Consider the following 26,648-nt stretch of genomic DNA (forward strand, 5'->3'; position numbering starts at 1 on the left):
ACAGCGAGTAAGTTAAATCATAAACCAGGGTGCAAGTGATTTGATTACTCCTGGGTAAGATCTCCCCTGAAGTTACGTGCAGTGAATAAAAAGGCAGATGTGAGCTATGAAACAAGGAAGATCTGAGCCTGCAGTCAGACTCCACAAACCCAGCGTTATCCTCTCTGTGCCAGAGAACTGAGCTTTGGGAGCGGGCGGTGCTGCTTTGCCTGTTTTTGTGAGGGGCCCCAGGTCTCCCAGATCAGGCCCCGGGGCTGTGACGTGACTACTGAGCTACATACGTCCCACTGAGCCTTTGCTGCTTTCCAGGGTGGAACCCAGCAAAGCACTGGCGTGTTCTCCCTTCCCTGGCAAGAGAAAAACACGTCCCAGCCCCGTGCGCCTGTGGGGAGGCGAGTATGCCCGGCCTGCCCTCCCAAAAGCCCTTTGGGGCAGGTGGATGGTGCTTCAGGGCCGCGGGGGCTCTGCTGTTGGCTTTCGCCTCAGCCACGCCGTGTTCCGTTGCTGCCAAGTCTCGGCCTCAGACTGCACTGTTTAAGTTACAGACAACGCTATCTCCTGGGATGCGCGTCTGCCCAGGCTGTAAATCCTTCACATCAGGGACTGTCCCTTCCTTTCTCTCGCACACGTGGAGCTTGGATGGGGCTGGCGTGGCGGCTGCCAGGCTGTGGTATCCATGGGGGTGTCTGCCTGGCCAGTGGTCCACAGGGACACCCACCGCGTGTCTGTGCCAGAGAGACTGGGGGGACACACTGCCTCTTTTTTTTTTGCTTTTGTAGGGGGAGGAGAAGGGGTCCATAGGCAGCATGCTGCTGCTGTCACTCCCCAGGCAGACCTTTTTAAGCAGTTTGATTACTTAGCTGCCTAAAACCACTTAGCATTTCTAAGCCCGAATGCTGTGAGCATCGCGCTGTCCCACTGCCTGCACCAGGAGCATGAAATCCTGCAATCAGCACCGCAAGACTCTGCGCCCACACACTCACTGAGCTCGACACCAAGGCTTTCACACCAGAGATCCCTCTATGCAGATGCCACCTTGGCAAGAAATGTCTTCAGGGCTCTCGCTTCAGTACCGCGTGGTGTTCTGGAGCAGGAGCTCAGCAGATTGCTCGACTCGTCCTGGCAAAAGCCAGGTGTGAGGCTCTGGCCCAGGAGAAGGCAGTGCTGTGCCCAGCAGTGTCAGCTTGGGGCATGGTGCCCAACCGCAGAACACTGAAGAGCCGCCTGTGTCATGCACTGCACTCTGCGAGACTGTGCTCTCCTGTCACTATGATTTACCTCCCAGTTTTCCCCCTTCTCTCTGCCCTGTGATCTTACCCCCTCCCTCCCGAAATTGTTGTGAAGCTCCACATTCCTTTCCTCACAGTGATTTCCATTTTCCATCTCTGGGCTTTTCTTCCACTCTCTCCTCCACTTTCTTTGCTCAAATGAGCAGCAACAATTAGGGATGCTCCCATCAGGCTTTACAGTTGGGGTCGCAATGAGGCAATGAGGGACAGAGGTGTTTGTGCCTCTAGATTGTTTGTTTCAGGAATATGTCACTGGTCTGGCGACACTTGGATTGCACTTGGGAGGTTTTCTGTGAGTCTTAACCCCAGTGTGTCCCTTCAAAAGGGAATTCCGTTCTGCAGCCAACGCAGGTGTCACTCGGATGCTTAACTCCCATGGGCACAATTCGGTTAGGGTTTGAGTGTTTGACACCAGCCGGTGTACAGGAAGCACTCGGCAGGCGAGCAAGAACTCCACTTTGCCATGGATTCCTGCTCTTGCATGCGGAGCATGTTCAGGAGCTTTCCCAGACAGAGCTGGGGTGAAAGCAAGTCTCTCAGGCTCCTGTGCCCCAGCCAAAGGGTGGGATGCTCCCTGCCCCGGGGCCCCAGCCTCGCAGAGCGGGAGGCAGAGGCAGGGCTGTGCTGCAGCCCAGCTGTGCCAGCTCACCGCGCCCTGGGCCAAGCCGCCCTCCTTGGCACAGGCTTCAAGGGCCAGGGAGTGGAGGGGAATGAGAGTCCGGCCCGCAGGGCAAGAAGGGAGCGTCCTCCCAGGCAAACGGAAGGAATGAGGCAGGGTGGAGCACTAGTTTGTCTGGAAAGACGATGCAGGGAAGCCCTGTAATGTGGGGATAGTGTGAACAAACCATCCCTGCGAGCAACGGCGAGGAAGGAGTTCACCCCATGGGATGGGCAGGCAGAGCTCTGCTCCTGGCTGAAGGGGCTCAGTAACTTGTTTTTGACAAGCAAAACGTAGCTGGTTCCTTTCTGCTGTTATTTTCTTTGCTGGTTTTCATCGGAATTTGGACTGGTTTTGATATTGGTGCCTGCTGCTTGTCTGCCTGGCAAAATGCAAAGAGGAAAACTCTCATTAGAGAGATTCCAGGCCTGTGTTTTTGTGGCTGAAGGCTTGGAAACTTCTTATTCCTGCTCTGTTGTCCTCCAGGGAGACCTCCAGCTGGAGCAGGAGAGAGCAGGCTTGCTACTCACACTATCTCAAAGGTAAACTCAGAGTAGCACTAAGGCCTCTTTACCTTACACATTTCCAGTCTCTTCTGACAGCTTCACAGGTGCTATTTGCTTTTTCTCCTTCTGGTACGCACCATCTTTAAGGCAGATCATCCCCCTCAAAGATGGAATAGGCCTGGAATCGGCTCCTCAGCCCAGAGGGCAGCACCCGTGTAGCAATGCCGAGCAGCTGTCTGCCTGGCAGGGCTGTTCCACTTGGCAGCCAGACAAAGGACTCAGGAGTAGGAGGAAAACAAGGCTGGGAGGGAAAGTCACTCCAGATAATATGGCATATGGCCTGGGAGGAACCATCTGAAATTGGGGAGCAGGGATAGTCTGGGAAAAAAAGTTTATCTGGGAGAATTTAAGGGGAAGAGATTGTCCGGAAATAGCATCCAAACTTTGATCCAAAATTGTTGCAAGCTTGCCTGCTGACATGGGCCAAGCACTGGGAGAGGATTTCCTGGGGCCTGGCTCACAGCTGCTGCTGCTGCAGTGCTTTTGGCTTCAGCAATCTCTATGGCAGCCCCCCCTTGAAGAGGGTCTCAGAGGGCTGAGTCCTGCAGGGGGAGGAATCCAGAGCTTCCAGACATATTTTGAGGTGTGATAAGGAAAGGCAACAGGGTAGAGCTGAGGAATCTGTATTTCTGTTCAGGATTGGGTACTTCTCGTGCTTTTTGTTGAGGATGAAGCAATAAGCAGCAAATATCAGCCAAAAAGCAGATCGCAGCAGAGGGACAGCAAGAGCTGTCAGCTTTCCCTTGGGAACAAAAAGAGCAGGAGGGAAACCTTGTACCATCAGCCGAAGCAGTTGCTGGGAACTGAGACAGAAATGTAAGGACCTGCAGCAAGGTGATAAGAAGGGAGTGACAGTTGAGCCAAAAAGGATAAAATGCACAATTTTCCCTCTGTGCCAGTGTTCCAGAGAGCCCCATGAACATATGAGGTGTCCCTTGAGGTGTGCCTGGGGAAGGAGGCAAAGGAGGTGTTCTTTCCAGTAAGAAAGTGCCTCTGCTCTATAAAACAACTTTAAAAATGCTGTTTGTTAGAGCTAACACTCTGCTGTTTCTGCTTTTCAAAGAGGTTAAGCCTGCCTTCACTCAGGACTTAAGAAGTTTAATTTTCAGCCTAGGCCTATCAGAGATTTTTCACTTCTTTTTGGATGATCATCTTCGTTCTAGAACAAGAAAGTAGTTTGGAGACTTGCAGGTTAAAGCAGTGCTCAGAAACTTGTCGGTGCCTCTATGATTTCTTTATGTATGATGCTGAATCCATAGAAACATGGGGATAAATATTTGAAAATAAACTCGCTCCAGGAAAAGGAACGAACTCCCCATCTCTGTCTCCTCACTGCTGCACAGGTCTCTGTGGTGGGTAAAGGGCAGTTAGAGTGTCCCCAAGTTACTGAGTTCACTAAACCTGACAACACTTAATTAAATTGAAATTAATGCGCAAATGTAATATTCTACACATGTCAAAGACACGCCAGGAAAAACCTGGGTCTTGCTGTGCCATCTTTAATTCTTCTCACTGTTGATTTAATCCAAGATGACGAGAAGCCCAGTTTGTGCTCTCCATTTGCAGGTCTCCAACAGTGTTCCAGCATGGCACTGCAGACACTGATGGCTCTTTGCTTTATTTCCAGATAAAATGGGACAAACGAGTTGGTCTTACAGCGTGGCCCAAGGCGCCTGGCTTTACCATGGAGAGCCATCTTGACAAGCAGTTGCCAGTGCCTTCCAGCATCACACTTTGCATGTATACTCCTTACACCCTTGCCAGGGAGGTACGGCATCCAAACTCACAGAGCTCTGGGAAGGGAAAACCTCCATGAGATCACTCAGAGCTTGGCTAAGCAGGGGCTGGAAGGCTCACTCTGTGGAAATGCTGGCTGCTAGGTAATCCCAGTGGTTTAGGAGGAGCAGAGATGAGAGTTAAAATAGGAGAGGGAGCAGAAAAAATGCAAAGAAAAGAAAAAGAGGAGGGGGACATGGTGAATTTTGCAAATCTTACACAACAGAGAAAGGTAGCCATACCTGGAAAATACATCATCTGCACTTGCAGATGGCTGAAGAGACAGGCGTATCTTACTGTCCATCTCCCTTGCTGAAAAATACAAGTCACATGTATTTATTTTCAAGTTACCTCTTAGTGTGGAGAAGGCTTGAAAATGTCACATGTGAGATAAAATGGCTCTGCTGTATTTCCTGCTTTATGACTTGGCCACTTGGTTATTAAGAGCTGCTTTTGCTGTCGGTAAACAAGACTGTGCCGTCAGCCTGCAGAGCAGGGACCTGTAGCTTGCTATGAACAGCCTGGTGTGTGCATGCTGCTGGAACTGTAGTTCCAGCACACAACTCTCCATGGTGCAAGCCATGCTCATGTCAACAAAGAAGACAAACTGCAGGCAGCCTCTCCGAGGGAGCTCAGATCTGTGATCATCCTGCTAAACGGGCAGCCTAGAGCCCAAGCATGATGGTGGGCTTATTTTTGTAGCCACACCTGGTTCCAAACAACTGAAGGGAATCCAGAGAGCACATGGCAGATAAGAAGAACATGCAAGTACTTCCTCCCCAAGCCAACTTCAGCAGTATCTGCAAAAAAAACCAGGAGACAGATAGAGAAGTTGGTTGAAGCTTGCGTAGCATCTGAGGCCACGCAGTATGGGTGTCATTTACCACGGTTCTGTCTCATGCCAGCACTGCTACCTGTGCGGAGAGAACTGCAGAGTGAATGTAAAATACTGAGTTGTGGGACTGCTGGGTTTCCCTTCACAGGGCAAATAATTTGACCCTACAAGCCCGACTGTCTCATCAAGCCTGACCCTCACGGTTTGCTCCAAAGGTAGCAGTGCCTTGTGCTGAAGAAAGGATAATCTTTACAGGATAGTTCCCTTATTCCCACCTCTCTCCTGCAATATTCTATATTTTGAAGTTATTGTTAAAACAAACAAGCAAAATACAGGGGATCTTGTTCTTCACAGTGTTGCTCTGAGTGCAGTTTTGTAGAGTCGGTGTAAAGCTGTGAAAAACACGGCTAGCTCGGAACACTCCCATTTCGTACTCACTTGGTGTGACTGTAAACAATCACGCAGCGATGGAAAATCCCAGAGCAGCATGCCCCTAGCCTGCAGGAGTTTGCTGGCCTTCCAGGAGCCAATAGACAAGCAGTTATTTACCAACCTGGAAGTGAAGCTTTAGGGATGCAAAGCTCTTTCTCACATGGTGCTGGATCAGTGCAGCCTTTCAGGACTCTAATAAGAATTACACAGTTAAAACCCCAAGCACCAGTGTAAAAATATTGTCTCTGAGTGTGTAATTCCACACTTGAGGCTCTCAGGTCCCCAGACCAGAGTGTGGATCAGTTGTGTAAGGATGGTCTATGCCACCCTGGGCTTTGCCACAAAAGCTGGACTCATGCACTTGGCCTGGCGATAAAATACACAACTCTAAGAAGATTACATATTTCATCTGGTACCGGTCATAATTTTCAGATGTTTCTTGCAGTGTGCAGTCACTAGGATATCAGCTAGGGGGTTCAAAGGCCAGATCGCTTTTCCCACTCTGCCTCAATTCCGCTTTAAGCTGAGGAAATCTATTAATTGCTCTGTGACTGTTTCCTTGTCTCTGTAACGGAGATGCCACCTGCCTCCCCTGTAGAGCAGCCCATGGTGAGAGATACTGTGGGCCTAAATCAGTGCCACCAAAAAGGAATTCGAGCCTGCCTACCAAGGAGCAGGACTGGGCTTTCTGTGTCTGCTGTCACTGGCACTAAGAGCAGTAGATCGTTTTGGATAGACATTAATTAACACGTGCAATAAAACTACCTCACTGGTCTCACAGTGGCTTCTGGTAAGGTACATTGGGTCTCACCTGGTGGGTCTTCGGCTGAGCTGTGTGCCAGAGGAGCGGTTGTCCAGGTCCCAGGCAGTTATATCATTATAAACCTGGAGTAATTTAACAATTATAGAGGTTTGTTTTGGATTAACTGACAGAAAGAGCGAACCTGAGTACCTAGCAGTGCAAAGGATGAGTTGTGAGGTGGCAGATGCAGGCTGGGAAGCTTCAGAATTTAACCTGCAAATTTAGCTATCGCTTTTTTTGTGGGGAAGTTTTACCACTGCTTGCAAGCAGAAAATCAAGTCAGTTATCAGCAAGATTCCTAATTTATTTTCTAATCCCTCCAAAGTTTCAATCGACATTAACCCTCAGCCTCCAGGTGGGGAGAAACAGAGGTTTGAATCATAGAATCATAGAATCATGGAAATACTTGGTTGGAAAAGACCTTTCAGATCATCGAGTCTAACTGTACCTGTCCACTACTAAACCAGATCCCTAAACACTTCATCGGCCTGTCTTTTAAATCCCCACAGGGATGGAGACTCCACCACCTTCCCGGGCAGCCGTGCCAGTGCCCGAGAGCCCCTTCAGTGAAGAAATTTTTCCTGATGTCTAATCTGAACCTGCTCTGATGCAACTTGAGGCCACCGGAAGACAGGGGAGAAAAAAAATGAAGGGCAGATTTATCCTTGGTGGCACTTAGGAAAGAAAAAAAAAAGATTTATATTTTATTCTAAAATTATCAACAGGTATTTTCCATTGAAATTAGCTGGGGGGAAGACAGGGAGCAAAGGCAGGCAGTAGGGGGGAAAGTGGGGAGCAAAAGGAGGCGGTGGGGGGATGCTTACTGGATGAGGGAAAGGCTGTGGATGTAGTCTTCTTGGACTTCAGTAAAGCCTTTGACACATTTTCTCACAGCATTCTGCTCAGGACACTGTCAGACTCTGGCCTGGATGGGCACACACTCTCCTGGGTGGAAAACTGGTTGGATGGCCCAGAGAGTGGTGGTCAATGGAGTTAACTCCAGCTGGAGGCCATCCAGCTGTTCAATGTCTTTATCAATGACCTGGATGAAGGCATTGAGTGCACTCTCAGCAAGTCTGCAGATGACACTAAGCTGGGTGGAAGTGTGGATCTGCTGGAGGGTAGGGAGCCTCTGCAAAGGGATCTAAACAGGCTGGACCACTGGGCTGAGACCAATGGGATGAGGTTTAACAAGGCCAAATGCCGGGTCCTGCACTTGGGGCAAAACAACCCTATGCAGCTACAGACTAGGGGAAGAGCAGCTGGAGAGCTGCATGGAGGAGACAGACATGGGGGTGTTGGTTGACAGTGACTGAACACGAGCCAGCAGTGTGCCCAGGGGGCCAAGAAGGCCAGTGGCATCTTGGCTTGGATCAGAAATGGAGTGACCAGCAGGTCCAGGGAGGTGATTCTGCCCCTGTACTCGGCACTGGTGAGACCACACCTCAAATCCTGTGTTCAGTTCTGGGCCCCTCACCACAAGAAGGATGTTGAGGCTCTGGAGTGTGTCCAGAGAAGAGCAATGAAGCTGGTGAGGGGCTGGAGAACAAGTCTTATGAGGAGCAGCTGAGGGACCTGAGGTTCTTTAGCCTGGAGAAGAGGAGGCTGAGGGGAGACCTTATTGCTCTCTACAACTACCTGAAAGGAGGTTGTGGAGAGGAGGGAGCTGGGCTCTTCTCCCAAGTGACAGGGGACAGGACAAGAGGGAATGGCCTCAAGCTGTGATTGAGGTTCAGGCTGGACATCAGGAAAAAAATTTTCACAGAAAGGGCCACGGGGCCCTGGCAGAGGCTGCCCAGGGAGGGGGTGGAATCCCCATCCTGGAGGGATTTGAAAGGCTGGTGGACGAGGTGCTCAGGGACGTGGTTTAGTGGCAGATAGGAATGGTTGGACCCGATGATACAAGAGCTCTTTTCCAACCCGGTGATTCTATGATTCTATGGAAAGGAGGGTGTGAGATGGGGAGGAGGGAGGCGGCTCGGGAGCTCCTCGGCTCCATCCTTTCCCTCCGCCCGGTCCCCCCCTTACACGGAGTTTGTGCCAAACTTCTCGAGCCGCCCCCGCTGCCCCCGCCCCGCCGGCTGCCTCCCTCCCTCCCTCCCTCCTTCCCTCCCTCCCGCCCGCCCTCCTCGCCCCGAAAGTTTGCGGATCCGCGTCTCCTCATGATGTATGGATGATATATTGCATTGTGGGTGTCAATATAACTGACGGCCATATTTGCCGGTGCCGCTGCCGCCCGTAAACAAGGCGGCGTGCCGGGCGCCGCGGGGCCGTTCGGCGGCGCCTCCCGCCGCCCATGTCCTTGGCCATGTCTTACAAGCCCAACTTGAACGCGCACCTCCCCGGGGCGCCCCTCGCCGCGGGTAAGTGGCGGCGGCAGCCGGGGGCGAGTTCGGGGGGGGGGGGGACGGGACGGGACCCGCGGGGGCGGCGAGGGTGGCTCCGCCGAGCCCCGGTATGGCCCCGGGATCGCCGAGGGTGGCCCCGGGGTGGCCCCGGCGCCCGGAGGCTCCGCGGGGGCCGCTGCTGGCCGCGCCGCGCAAGTGCCGCCCGCGGGCTGCGGGGGGGTCCGCTTCTCTCCTCTCCTCTCCCGAAGCGCCGTGTATTCCTTCTCCTTGGATCTGCACAGGAGTCTTTCCAACTTTCCTCTCTAAAAAGTTTCCCTGATGGCATTCATGGCTTAACTTTTTAATTATTATTTTAACGGAACTCCCCCCTTTTTCCGATCCCCGCGGGCAGCAGCCGGCGAGGGGTTTTTCTTGCGCTGAGGGGTTGGTAGAAGCGGGTCTCCCGTCTCGATCGGTGCATCCCGAACAAAGCCGCGGCTGCTGTAGCTTCGCTGTGGGACGTTCGGAGCGGATCGGGCTCCTCTGTGCCCCCTCGGAAACAGAACCGACATGGAGAGAAGTTGAGTCTGACTTCAAGAGAATGATATTGCCGTCTCCCTTCGCCCCAGCCTGGCGGGCATCGGGACCGTCTGCAGCCAGGAGTCAGGCTGGTGGGTTTGGGGAAGAAGGGAAAGTTTTGCAGTTGGGTTTAGGGAGGAGGGAAAACCTGCCTGGATGGTTTTTAGAGTGCCGTTTGCGTTTGTAATCCTGAAAGATGGATGAAGGAAAGGGGTGAAGAAGATGCACCTCTTTTCTAGCCATCGGCAGAGCAGAGATCTTGCTTTACTGCAAGGAGCCTCACCAACTGGTGGGAGAAGTGAGGTCCCTTTGCCCCACACCCTTGGATCCTGCGTGGGGCTGAGCTCGGGGGGACTGGGCTGTGCGAGTGGGTTCAGCCAGGGGTTCAGGAATCAGGGAGTGTGCTAAGGATTCCTGACAAAAAGCAGACGTGTCACCGGAGGGGGAAAAAAAAAAAAAGGAGAAACAAAACAAAGCCCAGCAAGGGAAACCTTTCTCCTGTCGGCTCCCACGAGAACCTGTGCCTGGCTCTCAAGAACAGCCATAAAATTGCAGGGAAAACAAAGGTGGTATTTTGCGGTGGTGGGTGAGGGGTGGGGGTTAGGTCATGCAGGGCGGGGTCTGAATGTGGCTGTGCTGCAAGCCAGGACTGTGAAATCAGGGGTCAGACATGCTGCTCGCATTGTGAGCCGAGTGGTGAAGTTTCTTTCTCTGGTCCTCTTGTTGCTGTGTCTGTGTGCTTTCCGACGCTCCGTGTGCAGTCAGGGGTTTAGATTTTTTCGTGCAGTTTTATCTTCCCTTTCCCCCATTCCCTTTTTTCCTCATAACGGCAACTTTGCAGCAGTTTGTTGTCATGCTGGAACTATTCCTGTCTTAAGTTGTCCTCTCTTTTGAGTTCGGATCATCCTCTCAACACCCCCAGAATCTTTTCAATGAAAGAACGTCTTCCTTTGAATCCAAAATGGGCTCTCTCTTCCCTCCTTGTCTTCTGCCATTATCCTCACGCACCAGCTCTTCCTCCAGCTAGTGGTATTGCCAGCACCGTGGCCTAAGGCCAAGGGAGTTAGACAAAGCAGTCCTTGCAGTTGCACATATCGAATTCACAGTGATATGACTGCAAATGCCCCCCCTCCCCTCCTTTCTGGAGCGTGATTCTGAGTAGAAGAAGATTGCTTCTCTATTGTGCTTAAATTAAATGCCTCCCCAGCCAGGAGGAGAAATCCTAGGTTTGCTTCCAAACCTGGGGAGAAGCATCCCCCCCCCCCCCCCCCCCCCCCCCCCCCTTCTCCAGTTCTGCAGAGGAGAGGAAAAGAGGAAATCTGTCCCTTTTGGCCTGAAATCAGCCCAACAGAAGCCTCTCTGTATGAATGCTGAATATTTTGGTCTCGGCCGACGAAGGGCTCTGGCCAGCTGTGGATCTCACAGGGATTTTCCTCTGGGAGGTAATGCTGCTTCCCTGCAGTGCAGGGCTTGTGGTGCAGGAGTATTTGGAGAGGCAGTGTCGACTCAGCTCCTGGAGCCGTGTCCTTGCTGCAGAGCTAACTCTTTTCAAGTTTGGGCTGAGAGTGGCCACTCTGCAAAATAGTGTTTAAACTGCACTCAGTAAGTGGATGGGTGAGATGAGGCAGTTGTGGAGGGGTGACTGTGCTTTGTTCTTGCACGGGAGCGTGTTTGAAGACTCAGAAACCTGGGCTGAAGTCCAGAGGGAGAGGAGCTGTTTAGGGGGCAGGAAATGTGGGGAGGAAGCCGTCATGGGTTGTCAGCAGATCTGGGGATGACTGTGGGTGAGGAAAATGCAGCTGCTTCACAAGTGACTCAGGATACTGGAAGCATCTGGGTGCTGACTCCTCTGCCTTACACCAGGCTGGGGGAAGGAGAACATGTTGTCACAGCAGAATTTGGTGCCTGTTCCTCTTCCCCGTTGCCCAGGTCAGTGGTGAAACCTGACCCAGGGTGTCTGCAGCCAGGCTTGCTCTGTTTTGTCCGAGTTATCTGTTGCCATCCTGGTGGGAAGGTGCTATGGGAACTGGGCCCCTGTGTGTAGCACCCCAGGCTGTCGCTTCCAAGCTGTTCTTGGGGAGCCCGATTTAATTTCCTGCACGAGCACCTTCTCTGCCTGGACAGTAAAAAAGTGCATTGTTAGGGGCCTGTGATGCTGTGGCTCTACCTTCCCAGTCTCACCTGACCCTTCAGCATCCTGTGTTACACTTTCTAACAGCCATGCTTTGATTTGTTTGTATTCTCTGTAGTTTGTCTTTTCTCTTCTGTCCATGTGTTTTTGGGCTCTGTGGATTTTCACCAGCGTTCCTATTTTGTTGAGATTGTGCACAGGTCAGAGAAAAGTAGTTTTACAGAGGCCAGCTAAAAGAGTTTGGGATTTTCTCTTGGTTTTATTCTAACTCTTCCAGAAATATCAGGTTTCAAGACAAAATCCTGTTCATATAATAAAACTTAAAATTGATATATGTAGGATCTGGAAAAACAAATTCCAGCAGACTGTGAGAAGGGAAGGAGCTGTTCCTTAGCTCCCTGACAACAAGTGGTGACCTGTATGAGGGGTGCTGCTGTGGCTGAGGACCAGCAGGGCTGTCCGTGAACCTGCCACACCTCACAGCAACAGGCAGTTACTTGGTGAAAAGTGTAAATTCTCACCCAGAGGTGAAACGAAAATAATTTCCCTAACTGGGGCTGCAGCTTGCAAACAGAGAGGCTAATTTCATTCCATCCTGGGAAGTGATACCAAGTGCACTAGTCCATTCCTTATACCATTAATATTGCAGTACAGACTTGCATGAGCAAATGGCTTGCTTGTTGCCTTCTGCAGAGACAGCTTATGTTTGATATTGTTGTCCACATTGAGAGGTTGTTTTTGGAGTGGAAGTACTGGAAAGAATACTGTTTGTAGGCGGAGCAGAGAGCAAAGTGTTCATGCCTTATCAGAATGGATGATTTCTAGGAAATATACTCTCCCCTTGATTTGAACGGAAATTTGCTGGTTCCCTGATCTCTTGAAGTCCTTATGAAGTTAAAAATGACCTGAAAAGAAGCACACTAAACATGTTTCAGAATTAGTGATTTTCAAGTGGACTTCTTTGGACATGTAGAAAACTGGCATTTTTGGCTTTGTGTACCTGCATGTTTGGGTTCAGAGCAGTGGTACGGCTTTCACAATCAGCAGATCTCCTCATTGTCCCCACCCATCACATGTTGGTTGAGTTGCGGAGTGGTTTTGGTTCACGCTAACTTGATTATTTTTGCATAAAAGTAAACCAGAAACTCTGCTCTAATTGTGCAACGTTGATGCTCCATTACTTTTAATGGGAACACAAGAGTGCAAATCAAGGACTGGACAGTTTTGAACCCTACCCATGATACAGACACTTAGTCTGGGGGCCCAGGCCAAAATCTAATCTTAATTTATACCCTTTCACCTGTTTTTCATCTTCTGATCATCTTCCTAGTTGTGCCAAATACCTTGCTAGTGTAGAAATAGCCTGTGTCCTAAGCTTTAAGAGAGGAATAGTGGGGAGTCTCAGTGACTGATTAAATCATTTTTCTGATTAAAAAAAAAAGAAGAAGCAGGTGGATAGGAAGAGGAGAGCTAAAACATCACCATTACCCACATGGAAAGATTAAATAGAATGAGAACACTAGAGGAACAGCCCAGAGACAGATCAAAAGAGCAAGGCCTCTGGCTGTTCCAATAAAGAATGTCCTAGTTCTTGAGAACATATCTGTGTGTGTGTGCACTCTGGATGTTTTTTAAAAGGAAATAGTTTTATTCAAAGAAGGATCTGTTTCTACCATATGGGCTGTTTAAGGGAGGAATAGTGGGTAAAAATACAACTTTCACAGCCATTGCTTTAAGGAAAGTTTTGTGCGAATGAGAATGGGGTCCATTATTTTAAGAAATTATTGGAAGGTTGGGAAAAATGAGGCTGTCTGTTTTCGCTCTGGATTGGCAACTCCAGTCAAGTTCAGTGTGTGGCTTGGCTGTGCACTGGATCTTCCTGTGTAGGCATGCATGTGGTGTCCCATGGATGGCAAGGAGTTCTTCTTGAATTTCAACCAAACTGCGTAGAGGGCTAAGGAATCAAATATTCTTGTAGGCAGCCAAAACACTGCAATTGTGATTCAGGCTGAGTTTAGGTACTAGCTGCAGAAATGTCTGCTCTGGCTGAAGATGTTACTGCTCCCCTTGTGTTTGACAATGCTTCACAATGTACCTTGGCAGAGCAGCTTACGTGAACATGTGTTTTCTTGCAAAGTTGTCCAGTTTAGGACAAAAGAATTTATATCCTCTCAGTTAAAATATTCCAGCCTGGTTGTCTTGTACCGCATACCATTAGGAATCAAACTGCTGTCATCTGAATCAGATGAGAAATGTCCTCCAGTGGTGTGGCAGAGGCAGTACCTTCCAGCAGCAGGTCCTCCAAAAAGGGGTGATGACCCCTAGTTGTCTAAAGGCAACAGCCTTTATGTTGCAAGCAACCTTGGCTTGAAGAGGCTGTGAAATAGAGGTAGGAGCTGTGAGGTTCCATAGACTTTACCATGTACCTTGGATAAACTCCAGGTATCTCTCCTTACAGGCTGTCATATTCATGTGTACAAAGAGTTTGTAAAATGGCAGGAGTTCACCTATGCGGTTTTATAGGACCTTACCCAGCACAGGGTAATTCCCGGTCAGTGGGAATTTTGGCAAGCAAAGATTGATCCTAGATCCTTTGTCTCCCATGGTGTTAATTTGGGCTCAAAAGAACAGCTGCAAGGAAGAGATTTTGACACAAAAATCTCATTTCTGTTTGCTGTATTGTTAGACACCCTCACCCCCAATTAATAATGATTAATATTGATTAACAAGAAAATCACTATATTTTTGTGGGGGAAAATGCTTCTGGCAGTCTTCTGTTTGAATACAGGAATAAAAGACATTGTTGGCACAAGAATAAATGTGTGTATAAAAGGTTTTGTGTACATTTAATTAGGAAAGTGAAGGGAGGAAAGTGCATACATTAATTTAGGTTTCATGCAGCAGCGAGCATTAAGACAATTTGGGATGTGATACAGGGTGTCACTTAAATTCAGTACCAAGCACACTCCCTTTTCCATTCTGTCAGTTCTTAACTGTCTTGTCTCCATTGTCATTTTAACGCGAGAGAGCAAACTGCAATTTAGATTCCCCCCTCCTTTTTTTTCCTCTCTCTCGTGAATACTTAATTGTCACACTGATTTTTGACTGGGTATTGAGTGTGAGACTTGCTGGCGCAATTTTTCCTGCTAACTGCAATAGCAGTAGCTGTTTGTTGTGTTGTGTTTTTTTTTTTTATTTTTAATCTGAGATATACAGGATGTTCGGAGGTACAGATGTGTTTTGGGTTAATTGAGTAAGAGTCATCCAAGACCCAGGTCTTCTCATCGACATTAATATATGAAGTGCGAGGTCAAAAAGCTCAGCATCTGTTACCCTATGAGATACTGATGGCCCTGCAATTAATTTCACTTTCATGATTGCATCATCTTAAAATCAGGTGAAATTAAGTATTTTTTCATTCCTAACCCACCCTGAGTTTGACTGGCACAACTTGTGACCTGGGTGGAAGGAGGCTGGTGCCATGGCCAAGTCAAATCCTTTTCTTTGTTCTCCAGGCCTGCTGCTGCTGATAAAGTGTTCAGCGCATGGCATTATGTCTTATTACATTTTTGATGCAGACTGCAAAGAAACGGGTAAACTCACCATGGTTACCACGATCTGTCATTTGGCAGGGCACGCCGCACTCAGCGATGGCCTCTAGTGTCTGCTGCACAGCTCTGCATATGTCGCGGCTATGGCAGACAATACGGCACACGCAACTCTACCCATCCCGCTGCTGACTCAAAGCAGGAGCTGTGCTCCGGCTGCAGCCTCCAGGTTCTTACAGTCGCCTGCTGAAAGTTCTTGTTTGTTTTTGTCATTCAGTGTTGACTAAGTCACTGCTGGATTCAGGCTTCCCTGCTGGGACCAGCTACTGTCCACTGCAACGCCATGTGCTGCTGGCTTCACATCTGTGAAACTTTCTTGGTCAGCCGCTGGATTCCCTGCTTTGTCTTGGCACATCACATTTCTAGTAGAGTTTTCTTTCCTATCTAGACATACTCTGCTGCGTTATACAGACCAAGCGTGTGTCATTGCTTAAATCAACGTAATCTGCAACAATCACAAAATTATCTGTACTGTGTTATCATTAACCAATAGGGTGGTGTAGATTGCTTTTTATTCTGTGTGGGCTGCAGCTAAGGTTTGTTCAGTGGGTACTGCAGGGTTTGTGGGCCTGGTTATCAAAGTTCTCACCTTAGTTCAGAGCTTGTTTGGAGCTCCCAGGTCTAGAGTGTGATTGCTTGCAGTAACAGTTTAGGAACAAGTCTTTGCAGGATGGGTCTTTTATTGCACATGACGAAAAATTGCTTAAGTCTTTCTCTGCTTAATTAAGATAATTAAACCTTATCTTGCAGCACAAGGGGCTTGTTAATGCTATTGAAGCGTTTTGTAGTCCTTGGAGGAAAGATGCGGTTTGTTGTTGTGTCATGCTTGATAACTGTTGAAATGTAGTCATCTGGACTTGCAGTATTGAATGAGTTGCACAGACAGAAATCTGACAATTGTGTGCATATTTTCAGCTGGTGATGTGAAGAGCTAATTGAGAGAATAGCTGACCACTGTGGTGTCCCTTCACTGTGCCCCACCCTATACATGTGGTGGGATTTTTGTGTTTTACTGTGCTTTAACAAAATGTGACAGCTAGTTCTATGTGAAACATTAGCAATGGAAATGCATTTGTAATGCACTAAAATTTACCAGCTTAATTAAAGACAAGGAGAAACCTTGCCTTTCTTTTGAAGTCACCTGGCGACCAGCCCAGTTTGCCCTTTTTAAGATTTCGCATCTGGTTAACTAGTTAAAATTAGAAACTCATTCCCTTCTCATAATGAAGACAACACCACAGTGATATCGTGTGATTAATTCTGAAGTGGAAAGACATCCTGGCTGAGGACAAGAGTCTGTTCCACTGTGGCCAGCATAGTTTTTTTTTCCAGTGTAACTGCTGGCTCTTTCTTTTTGCAGTCAGGGGAAAATATGAATGAAAGCACTTGCAACTTTAAAACGCAGCTAGAGATTTACGTAGTTCTGACCCCCAATGACTTTTAGCATCAGTTTAAATTAGATTTTAGATGCAAGCTGGTAAATGAGATCTGTTCCTCCTATGAAAGACAGTTGGGAATTTTCAGCAAAGGAGTTTGCAAGGGGGAAGATCTTTCCAGACAGCAGGCAGTCTGTGTCTGTGCCTACAGGCAAAGGCAGCAGCATCAGTGGATGCACGGGCACTGCAGCTGCGAGAGTGAACACATTGGATGATGTAATGCTGCCTCAGTCCTATGTGTGCAGTCCATAACCAGCAGGTGCTCTAACGCTGTTGTGAAACGGGCAGTGTCACGAAGCCCCCTAGGAAAAATCTAGAAGTTGTTTCTCAGACCCAAATTCTTAACTGTTGGGAGTGAGAAGCATTGTGATTGCTCATTTCTGGAGTAGTTTGTCAATGATCACATTACGGTCTGTTTCTGTAACTCTTAGCTGGCTCAGAACCCTGTAGATATGAATACAGTCTTTTATAACTTCAGAAAAAAATAACCATAACCCAAAGTGATGTTATTTTTCCTTTGGTTTTCTTGCATAGCACAGTTCAGCTGGCTGAAAATGTTTGATGTCACACAAAGAGCAGTAGCACTCTTTGCCTCTGATGGCATACAATGAACAGCAGATCTGAGGTACCTCAACTGACTGTTCCCTAGGAATAGTTCTGGCATTGGCTGAAAATAGCACTGAGGGTAACGTGCATTGACCATGTGGTGACACTTTGAGTTGCAAAATTACTTTCAGATAACTTGCACTGAAAAAGTAAAAATAGTACAGTGCATAGACTCATCTCTGTGGAACGTATACAGCAAAAATAGGGCTCCTTCAGTTCGTCTGGGCAGAACAACCTGTCATGTTACTATTTCACCTTTAAGCAAACAATTTGCCCTGATAATGTTGCAGGTTATGCTGTTCTCAAATGTACAGCAAATGTTAGAAAAGCATTAATTTAACCATTCTCTTCCTAGCAAACTCTGACTCTGAAATGGCGTTAGCGGGCTGACACAAAGGTGAGAGGTCACAGCTTTAGAGAAAAATTGATCTAAAATGTGTCCCAGTGTAACAGACTAATTAATTTTTAGGTAATAATAGATTTTTTTTTACATTTTCTCTTACAGCTGGGAGCGTTCACTCTCCCTCCACAAGTATGGCAACGTCTGCGCAATACAGACAGCTTATAAATGACTATGGACCCCCATCTCTAGGCTATACACAAGGGATGCAGGTACAGCTCTACTTGTTGTTTTTCTTTAATCAGATTACTGACCCTACATTTGCACTCCAGCGTGCTTTGTGCCCTGTAATCTGAGGTGTTCCTCCCTCCCACTAAGATTTGAAATCAAACCCAAATGGCAGACTGATTCATCGCACATGTCTTGGGATCAAATTAGACTAAGCAGAGTGCTGAGTGAGATTGCTTACTAATTAACTGTTAGTCCCATCCCTCACAGTGAAACATCTTGAGTTGTGTTCTCATTGTAAGGACTCTAACATATTTTGAAATTATTTGTTAAAAAATGAATCTTTCTCTATTGTTTTTCTTTGGCAAATTTACACTCACAAAGTGTGTGTCACAGACAGTCAAGAGGCTGCTTCAGGAGCAGTACAGTTTCAGTGAAATCTGTTTGACTTCATAGGATTTCCCTTATCTTATAGGCAGTTCTGTTCATATCTGCTTCTCGCTCTCTCTGCCTAGCTAACGTCTCCACAAAATGTACACATAAACATTGAAAAAGCAAAAAGAGAGTTAAATAAGCAGTTCTCTGTTTGCTGTTCTTGCAGGAGTGTTTTATCTTCTGTTCCACCTCAGGTCTCAATCTTGCATCCTGCCAGTCGATCCCAGATTTTGGAGGGCATGTAGCATTGTGTTCAACTGTAGCAGCAACTGCAAAAAGAAAATCACATTTATATAATAAACCTGAAGTTTTATTTTTTTAAAAAGTGGCTTCCAGGGGTATTTCTGGTCCTCCATGAATTTCCAGTTGCTGTTTGTTGTAATTGTTTTGGTTTTAGCAATATTTAATTGAGATTAATCTACTTTCAACTACAGGGTACCAGCAGCAGTCAAGTACCACAAAGCAAATATGCAGAACTTCTAGCTATCATAGAAGAATTAGGAAAAGAGATTAGACCCACATACGCTGGGAGTAAAAGTGCGATGGAGAGGCTAAAAAGAGGTAACATTTAAATTTATCTTAAAAAAAAAAAGTCACGTACTCTTTGTACACTTACTACTTGTATATGGCTTCATGATGACTGTTTCCTTTGGAAGGAGACAGCTGTTTTGAGCTCATCATTAAACTGGGTGTATTAACAAGCAGCTGAACCGCTGAGATACTCGGTTCATGCGGTATCTGATAGATAAACCAGTGACCAAATGTGTTTCATGTGCACAAGAGGAGTTTCAGTTAAGGGTTCGAAAACAAGATTTGAATTATTAAGGTGTCTAGCGGATATGTGCTGCTAGATTCCTGGTGACCGACTTGGCCCCATCAGTTCCCTTTTCTACCCAGTCTCCAAAAACACTGTTTACTTTTTCTCATATCCATCACCTATCTTCTTGACACAAGGGTCTTTACTGAAGAGCTGCTATGTTGTGGTAGTGCACACCAGGGCAGGTGGAGAGAACGTCTAAAAGAAGAAAAGGGTTGTCAGGGAAGGCTGTTCAGATTTTGATGTCAAACATCCAGTTTTGCCTCTCTGTGCAGCTGCTGCTTTGCCTCCATTACCTAATCGCGAGTGGGTGTCATTAAGAGTCCACTAATCAGGGAGGTAGAAGCTTTTAGGCCTGGCTGATGAGGTCTCCTTAGCTTTGCTTTGTCAGCTAAAAGGGGCAATAAAAGCACTTTCTTTGCGGTGTAAAAGAAACCTCTGCATGCCCCACTAGTGACATCAGCTTTACATTGTCCTCTACAGGGGACGTGAGAGATATTTCTGAAGGAGCAGTGGGACATTCCATTTCTCCAGCTCCTGAAGTGATCCTGAAAGGCCATTGACAACAGTTGTGCTGGCAGTTCTGTCCTTTGCCAGCGGTAGTTACCTTTTTTCTCCCTTTCCTTGATCCTTCTGGTCAGCTCGGCTCATCCGTTCCACCTGGAATGAGCATGTTATTGTAACAGACTAAATTCACCTTGCAAATCCTTCTTACATTTACCCAAGACTACAAACCTTTATTTAAGGCTCAGCCATTATGGGAGAGTAATATATCTGCCATGACATGCAGTAAAATGACTAGTAGCTGTTCTGGGAAAGGATGCAATAAAGTCTTCTGATGAGTGGTAAGTGGAATCTGGCCCAGCTAAAATCAATGTTGCTGGAGTCTCTCTTTATTGCATTGCCGGAGTCAGTATTAATAGATCATGAATGGCAAGAGGCTAATGGGGACAACTTGAGAGAGACCGGCATAGACGCAGACTGAACTGAGTGGTTCCATTTGGCAAGGAAATGTTGTTTTGCGGCTTCTTGCAGTGAGTATTTAGTTTGTTGGCTAATGCAGGTTTAAGATTCAAGGCTGCCACTGTGACTTGGCAGTGTTGCAAAGAATCCCAATAAATACTTTTTGCTGCCATCTTTTGGTCACAGACATCCCTCTCTTTCCATCTTGGGAGCCTAACGGCTGAAGGAGCTCTGAACCAGCACGTGCAAGTGTGAGAGCAGAAGTGATTGAGGGCAGCCATGTGACTGCAGCCTCCATGGCCATATGGAGGTTATTCCTGAATAAAGTCCCTGTTCCCAGCTCCACCCGTCCCTATGCACGGAGGCTATTGACCTCTAAATTTGGCCAAATTCCCAGTGTTCTACATAATTCAGGGTAGTTCTGCTGCATAAACTGGGCATCCTGCCACCAGACCTGCATCTAATGCACTGCTTTGAGTACACGTTTCTGCATCCCACAGCTGCAGGATGCAGCTTGATTTCTCTGTGTTAGTTAAACCTTCTGCAAAGCCTTGCACCTGTCAAGTCTCAGGTGGGTACTCCTTGGATGTAAGGGCTGTTCCTGTGATCTGGGCTAGCAGCCTTCTAGAAACAGAATCCATTCCCTTTAAACAGAGATTAAACCTCATTTTTTGCCTTACTGTCCTTTCTCCACCTTGTTAGGGAGCATGACTGAGCAGAGAAATCACCTTCTATCTTGTCCTGTCACTAAAATATAACCTCAGTTGTTGTAAAAAAATCTGAGTGTCTCATTTAAAAAATTTATCTTGAGCTCTGCTCCTCCAGCAGCTTTGTGAACGTGAGTCTAGTTAGTTCCAAGATTAAGAATCAAGGTCCAGATTGCTGGAACTCAGAGGCAACAGGACTCGTAGTGGAAAATTCCACATTATCTATCAGATGAGAGTAGACATGGCAGCATGTAAAGTGGTGATGATTTACACTGGGAGCTGAGCCAGTGTTAGGAAGGAACTCTTTGCACTCACCATAAAAAATGTCTTCTTATTCTTATGAGAGGCACAACCTGGGTTTAAGCAGTTTTATGAAGGCTTGGATTTTGATGCACCCTCTTAGAAAACTCCAAAGTATTAAGACTTTTAGAGCCTGCTAAAATGACTCCCCAAATAACTGTGGGGTTTTTTTCCACTTCACTTCACTTCACTTCACTTCACTTCACTTCACTTCACTTCACTTCACTTCACTTCACTTCACTTCACTTCACTTCACTTTTCACTTCTTCAGCAAAATAACTCACAGGTAAGTGAGATGACTTTTTTCTTCCCTTTCTTTTAAGTCTCTGATTTTAAGTAGGCCTGTGCTGTACATTAAGATCTACCTGTCACTGCAGACTTACAAATCTTACCATGCTCCAGTTGCTGGTGTAGTCCCTTTTCAGTTTATAATGCCAGTTTTGGAAAGCAAACTTGTTTAGCAGCAGCTGATGTTGGAGAAGCAGGGATTTCTCCCTCTTCTGAGGCTGCGGTAACCTTGGCAACTCGGGACAGAAATATGTAAACCTTTGAACTGTTGTTGCAAGTGTGACCTGAATGAGATGAATTAAAGTATGTCCAATTCTTCTGCAGGCATTATTCACGCTAGAGGATTAGTTCGGGAATGCCTGGCTGAGACGGAACGAAATGCAAGATCCTAGCCCACGAATTCAGTTGCAAGATTTTCCATCTCTTAATAAAGAAAGGAAACAGTTATTCCTTTTGACTCTTGAAACATTCAGACAAATGCCTTTATTTTGAATGGTTTACCTTTCTTTTTTTTTCCCTTATAAAACTGTATAGTCAAGAATGAGAAAACAAGGGTTTTTCAGCTTACTGAGGGTTTGCATTTTGTAAAAACGTTAAAACTCCCTAAAATGTTTCTAAAACATGAAAACCGAACTGCATGCAGAGGAATGCTCTATCCCAGGCTCTATTTCAGTTTTCTTCTTATCCAGCCACAGCCTCGTTCTGTTTTTTTCCTTTGACTATATTCACTTAACCCCAAACTGTCAATCTTTCAAAGTTTGACATAAGCTCTAAGGATTTTTTTAATAAAGGCAGAATAGCATGCTGTACCTAGTAGTCTGCTAAGTCACAATTTTTCATACAGCTTAGACCCTGCTTAGAATTAACCTTCTCCTTCTCTTTCCTTTTTTTTGTTCATTTTACATAAACATTTGCATGACTGTTAGTGCTTTGAAGTCTATTTAAAGTGCATGAATGATATGGAGAATAGGGAAACCTATTAAATAATAACAAGGTCCTGGAAAGCTAATTTCTACATTAAGGCTGGAGATTTCAGTTTAAAGTTTGCCAAAAAAAAAAAAAAAAGAAAATTCTAGATAAATTACTAAAACTGTTATTTGCATCTTTGTATGTATTTATTACTTGACGTAATAAAGCTTATTTTCATTAACAGTTTGTATTAAAACTATGTACAGTCACTTTAATCAGATTCATACTCCATGAACAAGAACTCTCAGCAGATAAAAATTTAACCTTCATGCCAGAGGCTTAAATTCAGGAACAGACAAAGGAGCGGGCCTACAGATTACTGGAGCGTTTCCATCCATGGCAAGTTCCAGATGCAGTCGAGCTCTGTAAGAAGGGTAGTTGCTAGGAGTCTCCCTTGCTCTCAAAATACACCCTTTGGCTTCAGTTCTTGAAGCAGCATCCCTTTGCTGCTGGAGGTCAGAACTTAGTGGAAGCTGGTGAGGGTGCTGTCCAAAAATTAAAGAGAAGTGCTGGTTAAGCAATTAAGAGTTGTTAACAGGACTAAAGCAGGGACGTATGCTTCGCTGGTGGCTCCAAAGCACAGTGACAAGGAAAATGCTGCTGCGTGTATTTGCATAAAATGGGAAACTGTCAAAATGAGTGAAGATACCGAAGTTCCCAAGATTAACTGCAGCGTAGCACAAACGTAATAAGGGACTAATTCACTATTGTAAAATCAAATGTAAAACCTAAGGAAGATGGAATATCTAGGATATCCAATACATACGGAGCTATGAATACCTGAAGAAAACACATTATTAAGAGGCAAAGTTAATTATTTCTCAGCTTGGATGAACTGGGTTCTGTTGCCTTGGCAGGCAGCTTCCAACAGGCATTGTTCTCTATCTGCAATGATCCAATTTCACCTTTTAAGTGGAAGAACATGACTGAGCAACCCTCACTCACAGGACTGCCTTCCCCTAACAATGATCATCACCACTCCAGATGAGATATGTAAAGTCTCTGTGTAAACTTCATTCAGAATTGAGTAGAATAGAACAGTTGTTCAGCTGACAGCTGTGAAGGAGGCAGCCAAGGACCACTGTCACTCTTAGAACCATATCTAAGCCTAGTCACTCTTTATAAAGGATTTCTGGCATTGCTTCAGTATGCATGGAACATTTAGAACCTTTTAGGGCGGTTTTCTGTATGTACTGAACTCCTATGAAGCATCATAAGGTGTCATCTGGGAAAAGGAGACCTGTTGATTTTTTTTGTGTCCGGTAACAATAGTGGAACGTTTACAGTTCCTTTTTAACAAGGACTGTTTTTTCATCTTCTGAATTTGGCAGAAAAACTGATTGCTAAATGTGAATTACAAGGTGGTAGCATACAGAAGCAGGCATACATAACTGCTTTGTTCACTTTGGTTTTACAGCAATAGCAGGCCTCTACTCAGTATTTCAGTTGCACTTGTGAAGCCGTACATCACCAGTTTGAAAACAGTGTTTAGGTACAATGACAAAGGTTTCCCTTACCCTGCTAAGGCAAGTCAGCATTTCATTTCACATGTTTATTTCTTATCCAATTGTTGCATCTCTTTAAAATGCTTTTTCCTTTCTAGGTTTTCCTTTGCTCTTCTTTTTTTCTCCTGCTTCTTCTTCTCTGATGCTTTCTTCTCTTTAAAAACATCACTATCTTCACCTTTGTAGAAAAGGTCAACTTTTTCCTGCAGGATTTCTCTGGCTCTCTTTCGGTTCTGCTCCACTGATCGTGTTTGATGACACTGAAGAAATACAACAGGACATTTTCACTAAAACAGTAACCTGTTTTTCATTCTGCTTTCCCTTTCAGTCTATATATTCCTGCCATTACAGTAAAGAAACTCCCCTCTCCCCAAGCCAAGAGCATCCTTCTACCAAAGACCAACAGAACTTTTGTATCGAGGTGATACATTTTGGAGAGGCTGCCTAATAATTATTTGCCACTGTAACTTGTCAGACTGGCTTTTGCATTAATCTTTAATTCTGTCAGCAAACAGACTGCTTCCATATCACCTTGGAAAGCTGCTTCTGAGTTTAACTTAGCTGTGTCTTCCCTTGTGATAAGGAAGCAAAAGATTAATTTCAAAGTATTAATCCACAAGAAGTAGGTAAGAGTAATGCTTAAAAAAAGTGAGTATGATCAACTTGTTAATTAACTAACTCACAAGAAGGACAGGATGGGAACGCGACAGCTGGCACTGAAAGGCAGCTACAATGAAGATGAATTTTATAGAAAAATACAACACAGCACTGCACGTCAAAGCCAGGAGGATCAGCTGTGACCCCAAGTTCATTTATTTGCTGATAGCCAAAATTACTGCTTGCCACGGTTCCTCACAGTACAAACTGTTCCTCCATGACTTTCACGCTGTGATTATGCTTCACTATGAAGGCAGACTCGGAAGACGTGACAGATTTGTGACTTAGTGAAATAAAATACAATTACCTTCACTACAATCCCAGATGGAATATGCTTTAAGACAACACAGTTGTTTGTCTTATTTGTGGCTTGACCTCCTGGGCCATCCCCTCTCACAAACTGTTCTTCTAATTCTGCCTCAGTTAGTTCAAGGAGATTGGAAGAGTTCTTCTTTCCCGCTGCCTGGAGTAAGGGTGCTGCAGGTAGAGAAAACTGCTGCTTCCTCAAAATCCATTGTCTCCACAGTGGTGTTCGTACTTCTCTCAGTAAGAATGTAAAATGAAATAAACTTGGAACATTCATATAGAAACAAGGACACGGTTTCTCTGGAATGAAACCTGAAATAGAAATGGGGAGTGGAGTTCACCAGGAGAATCCTTGTTTTAGGACGATCTAGTGTAGCTGGATGGCTTAAGTGGTATTTTGATATTCACATTTATTTTCAAGGGATATTTGAACTGGTATCATAGGCATTTGCCTTGAAATATTTACCATTCCAAATGGAATTTCAGTTCTCATTGCATTTAGGTGTCTTAAAATAGTCAAGGTTATTTTGTTGTTGAAAGGGATCTGGAAAACAGTAAACAAATTGGTACTCCTACTGACACTTAGATTGAAGATATCTGGAAAAAAAAAAAAAAAAGAGAGGAAAGAGGATATTTCTAACTGCAGTCTGACTGGGAAGCCTCTGCTGACACTCGCTTATGCCTGGGTTGTGTCCTGCTGGCAACTACCTGCAATTCACCTGTTGACGCCCTTCAACTACAGGCAGGGCGGACAGGGGACCGTGCAGGAACCCTCCTCTCTCTGTCTCAAGGATACGGACATGAGAAATCAGGTGTAGCAGAACAGAGCTCGAATAGTTTGAACAAGTCAGAATGCAGAGACAGAATTTTACCTGTGGGAAAAATTTACGACTGCTCGGTCAGAACAGCTGACTAGTGGTATGCAGCAGCACGCTGGTGGGTATATTTACAGTTATAGACTGATTTATAAAACCGAGTTCTGCTATTCCTTTTTCGTTTTGGTAGGTTAGTACAAGAAACAGAGTAATCCTTATCTAAACAGATTACATGCTCCAGACTCTGCTTTTGACCTTGCTCCATTACAGTGGCTTCCAAATGCTAAGGTCAGGCTGTAGCGTGCATTGGATTTGGTGAGTGGTCTGTGAGAAACACTCATTCACTGGTAAAATACTGAAAAGGACAAAGTCTTTGAAGCAAAGGCAATATTTTTAGTTTGCAATTCAGCGCTGAATTGGATGCCCTTCTAAAAAAGGCATAACATCTTATAAAAACATTAAGTATATTTACTAGTTTTAGACAACCATATAAATCCTCAAAGAAAGTTCATTATTTTTTTAGTTTATCCAACCATGTCTGGAGACTTCCTTCGAGTTCTCTCCTGACCTACAACAGCTGCATCTTACAAGACAACTAAGCGCATTAATAAATTCACACAGCCCTAAGACAGGTTCTCTCTTGACCTAAACCAACTACATCTTTACAAGACGGATTTATACGATGAGATAATTAAACATACAAACCATCTGCAGCAAAACTTATCAATTAATTCTCACAGGTCTAATACAGAAAATGGGGAAAACTCTATTTTAAATCAGAAACGCCCTGCCGGGGACCTCGTCCCTCCTGCTCTGGTTTCCTAACGTTCTGTGTGTGAGGTTTTTAAGCGCAGATCTGGGTCAGCAAGAATCTCCCGTTCTCAGTTCCAGAAGCAGCCGCCGTTCCCCGCTTCCTCAGAGGGACACAGGGGAGCGGCGGCGGCACCGGGGGTTAAAGCTCGCCCTAACAGCGGCACCAGTGTGCCCCGCGCCAGAGAGAGGGGAGGAGGGGAGGAGGGGCGCGAGGGAAGGGCGGCGGACGCCCTGTCCCCGGCGCCCCCGGCCTAGTCACGAACCGGGAGAAGCCGCGGTCCTCCTACCGCCACCGCCTACCTCAGGGCACCCGGGGCTATTCCCACACCGAAGGCCGCCCCCCGCGCATGCGCACGCCTTCCCGCCGCCTCTGCGCTCGCGCGGGAGGGCGTTACCCTGCGGGGCAATCAGCACCCAGGGAGCCAATTACTGCGCGACGGAGGGGCTCGCGCCCGCCTGG

The 26,648-nt window shown here is 46.3% G+C and overlaps 2 protein-coding genes across 5 annotated transcripts; one reads left to right on the forward strand and one right to left on the reverse strand.

The window, feature by feature from the left end:
* The first annotated feature begins 8,477 nt into the window (after window positions 1–8,477).
* On the forward strand, window positions 8,478–24,555 carry CDK2AP1 (cyclin dependent kinase 2 associated protein 1). 3 transcript variants are annotated; one of them, XM_054082621.1, is made up of 4 exons: window positions 8,478–8,721; window positions 17,551–17,657; window positions 18,483–18,609; window positions 21,448–22,193. In XM_054082621.1, exons 1-4 carry the CDS (start codon window positions 8,655–8,657, stop codon window positions 21,513–21,515), a joined length of 369 nt encoding a protein of 122 aa, XP_053938596.1. In that variant the 5' UTR covers window positions 8,478–8,654; the 3' UTR covers window positions 21,516–22,193. The 3 variants fall into 3 exon arrangements, with proteins under 3 accessions (XP_053938596.1, XP_053938597.1, XP_053938595.1); XM_054082622.1 differs by lacking the exons at window positions 8,478–8,721; window positions 21,448–22,193 and adding exons at window positions 8,936–9,356; window positions 23,926–24,555; XM_054082620.1 differs by lacking the exon at window positions 8,478–8,721 and adding an exon at window positions 8,957–9,356.
* MTRFR (mitochondrial translation release factor in rescue) lies at window positions 22,347–26,618 on the reverse strand. Of its 2 annotated transcripts, none has more exons than XM_054082617.1 (4): window positions 26,489–26,618; window positions 24,562–24,872; window positions 23,610–23,857; window positions 22,347–22,577 (listed from the first exon to the last, which is right to left on the reverse strand). In XM_054082617.1, the coding sequence occupies exons 2-3, from the start codon at window positions 24,835–24,837 to the stop codon at window positions 23,645–23,647; spliced, it is 489 nt and encodes a 162-aa protein (XP_053938592.1). In that variant the 5' UTR covers window positions 24,838–24,872; window positions 26,489–26,618; the 3' UTR covers window positions 22,347–22,577; window positions 23,610–23,644. The 2 variants fall into 2 exon arrangements, with proteins under 2 accessions (XP_053938592.1, XP_053938593.1); XM_054082618.1 differs by having other exon boundaries at window positions 26,452–26,514.
* Between the last annotated feature and the right edge of the window lie 30 nt (window positions 26,619–26,648).

The sequence above is a fragment of the Cuculus canorus genome, chromosome 17, assembly GCF_017976375.1.
Source record: "Cuculus canorus isolate bCucCan1 chromosome 17, bCucCan1.pri, whole genome shotgun sequence".
Lineage (NCBI taxonomy): Eukaryota > Metazoa > Chordata > Aves > Cuculiformes > Cuculidae > Cuculus > Cuculus canorus.

Coding starts and splice junctions, on each gene's coding strand:
- MTRFR (XM_054082617.1), bottom strand. CDS start 24,837: ATGAATGTTCCAAGTTTATTTCATTTTACATTCTTACTGAGAGAAGTA. Junction 23,858..24,561: donor CATCTGGGATTGTAGTGAAG/GTAATTGTATTT, acceptor GTATTTCTTCAG/TGTCATCAAACACGATCAGT.
- CDK2AP1 (XM_054082620.1), top strand. CDS start 9,287: ATGATATTGCCGTCTCCCTTCGCCCCAGCCTGGCGGGCATCGGGACCG. Junction 9,357..17,550: donor TGCAGCCAGGAGTCAGGCTG/GTGGGTTTGGGG, acceptor TTTCTCTTACAG/CTGGGAGCGTTCACTCTCCC. Junction 18,610..21,447: donor GATGGAGAGGCTAAAAAGAG/GTAACATTTAAA, acceptor ATTCTTCTGCAG/GCATTATTCACGCTAGAGGA.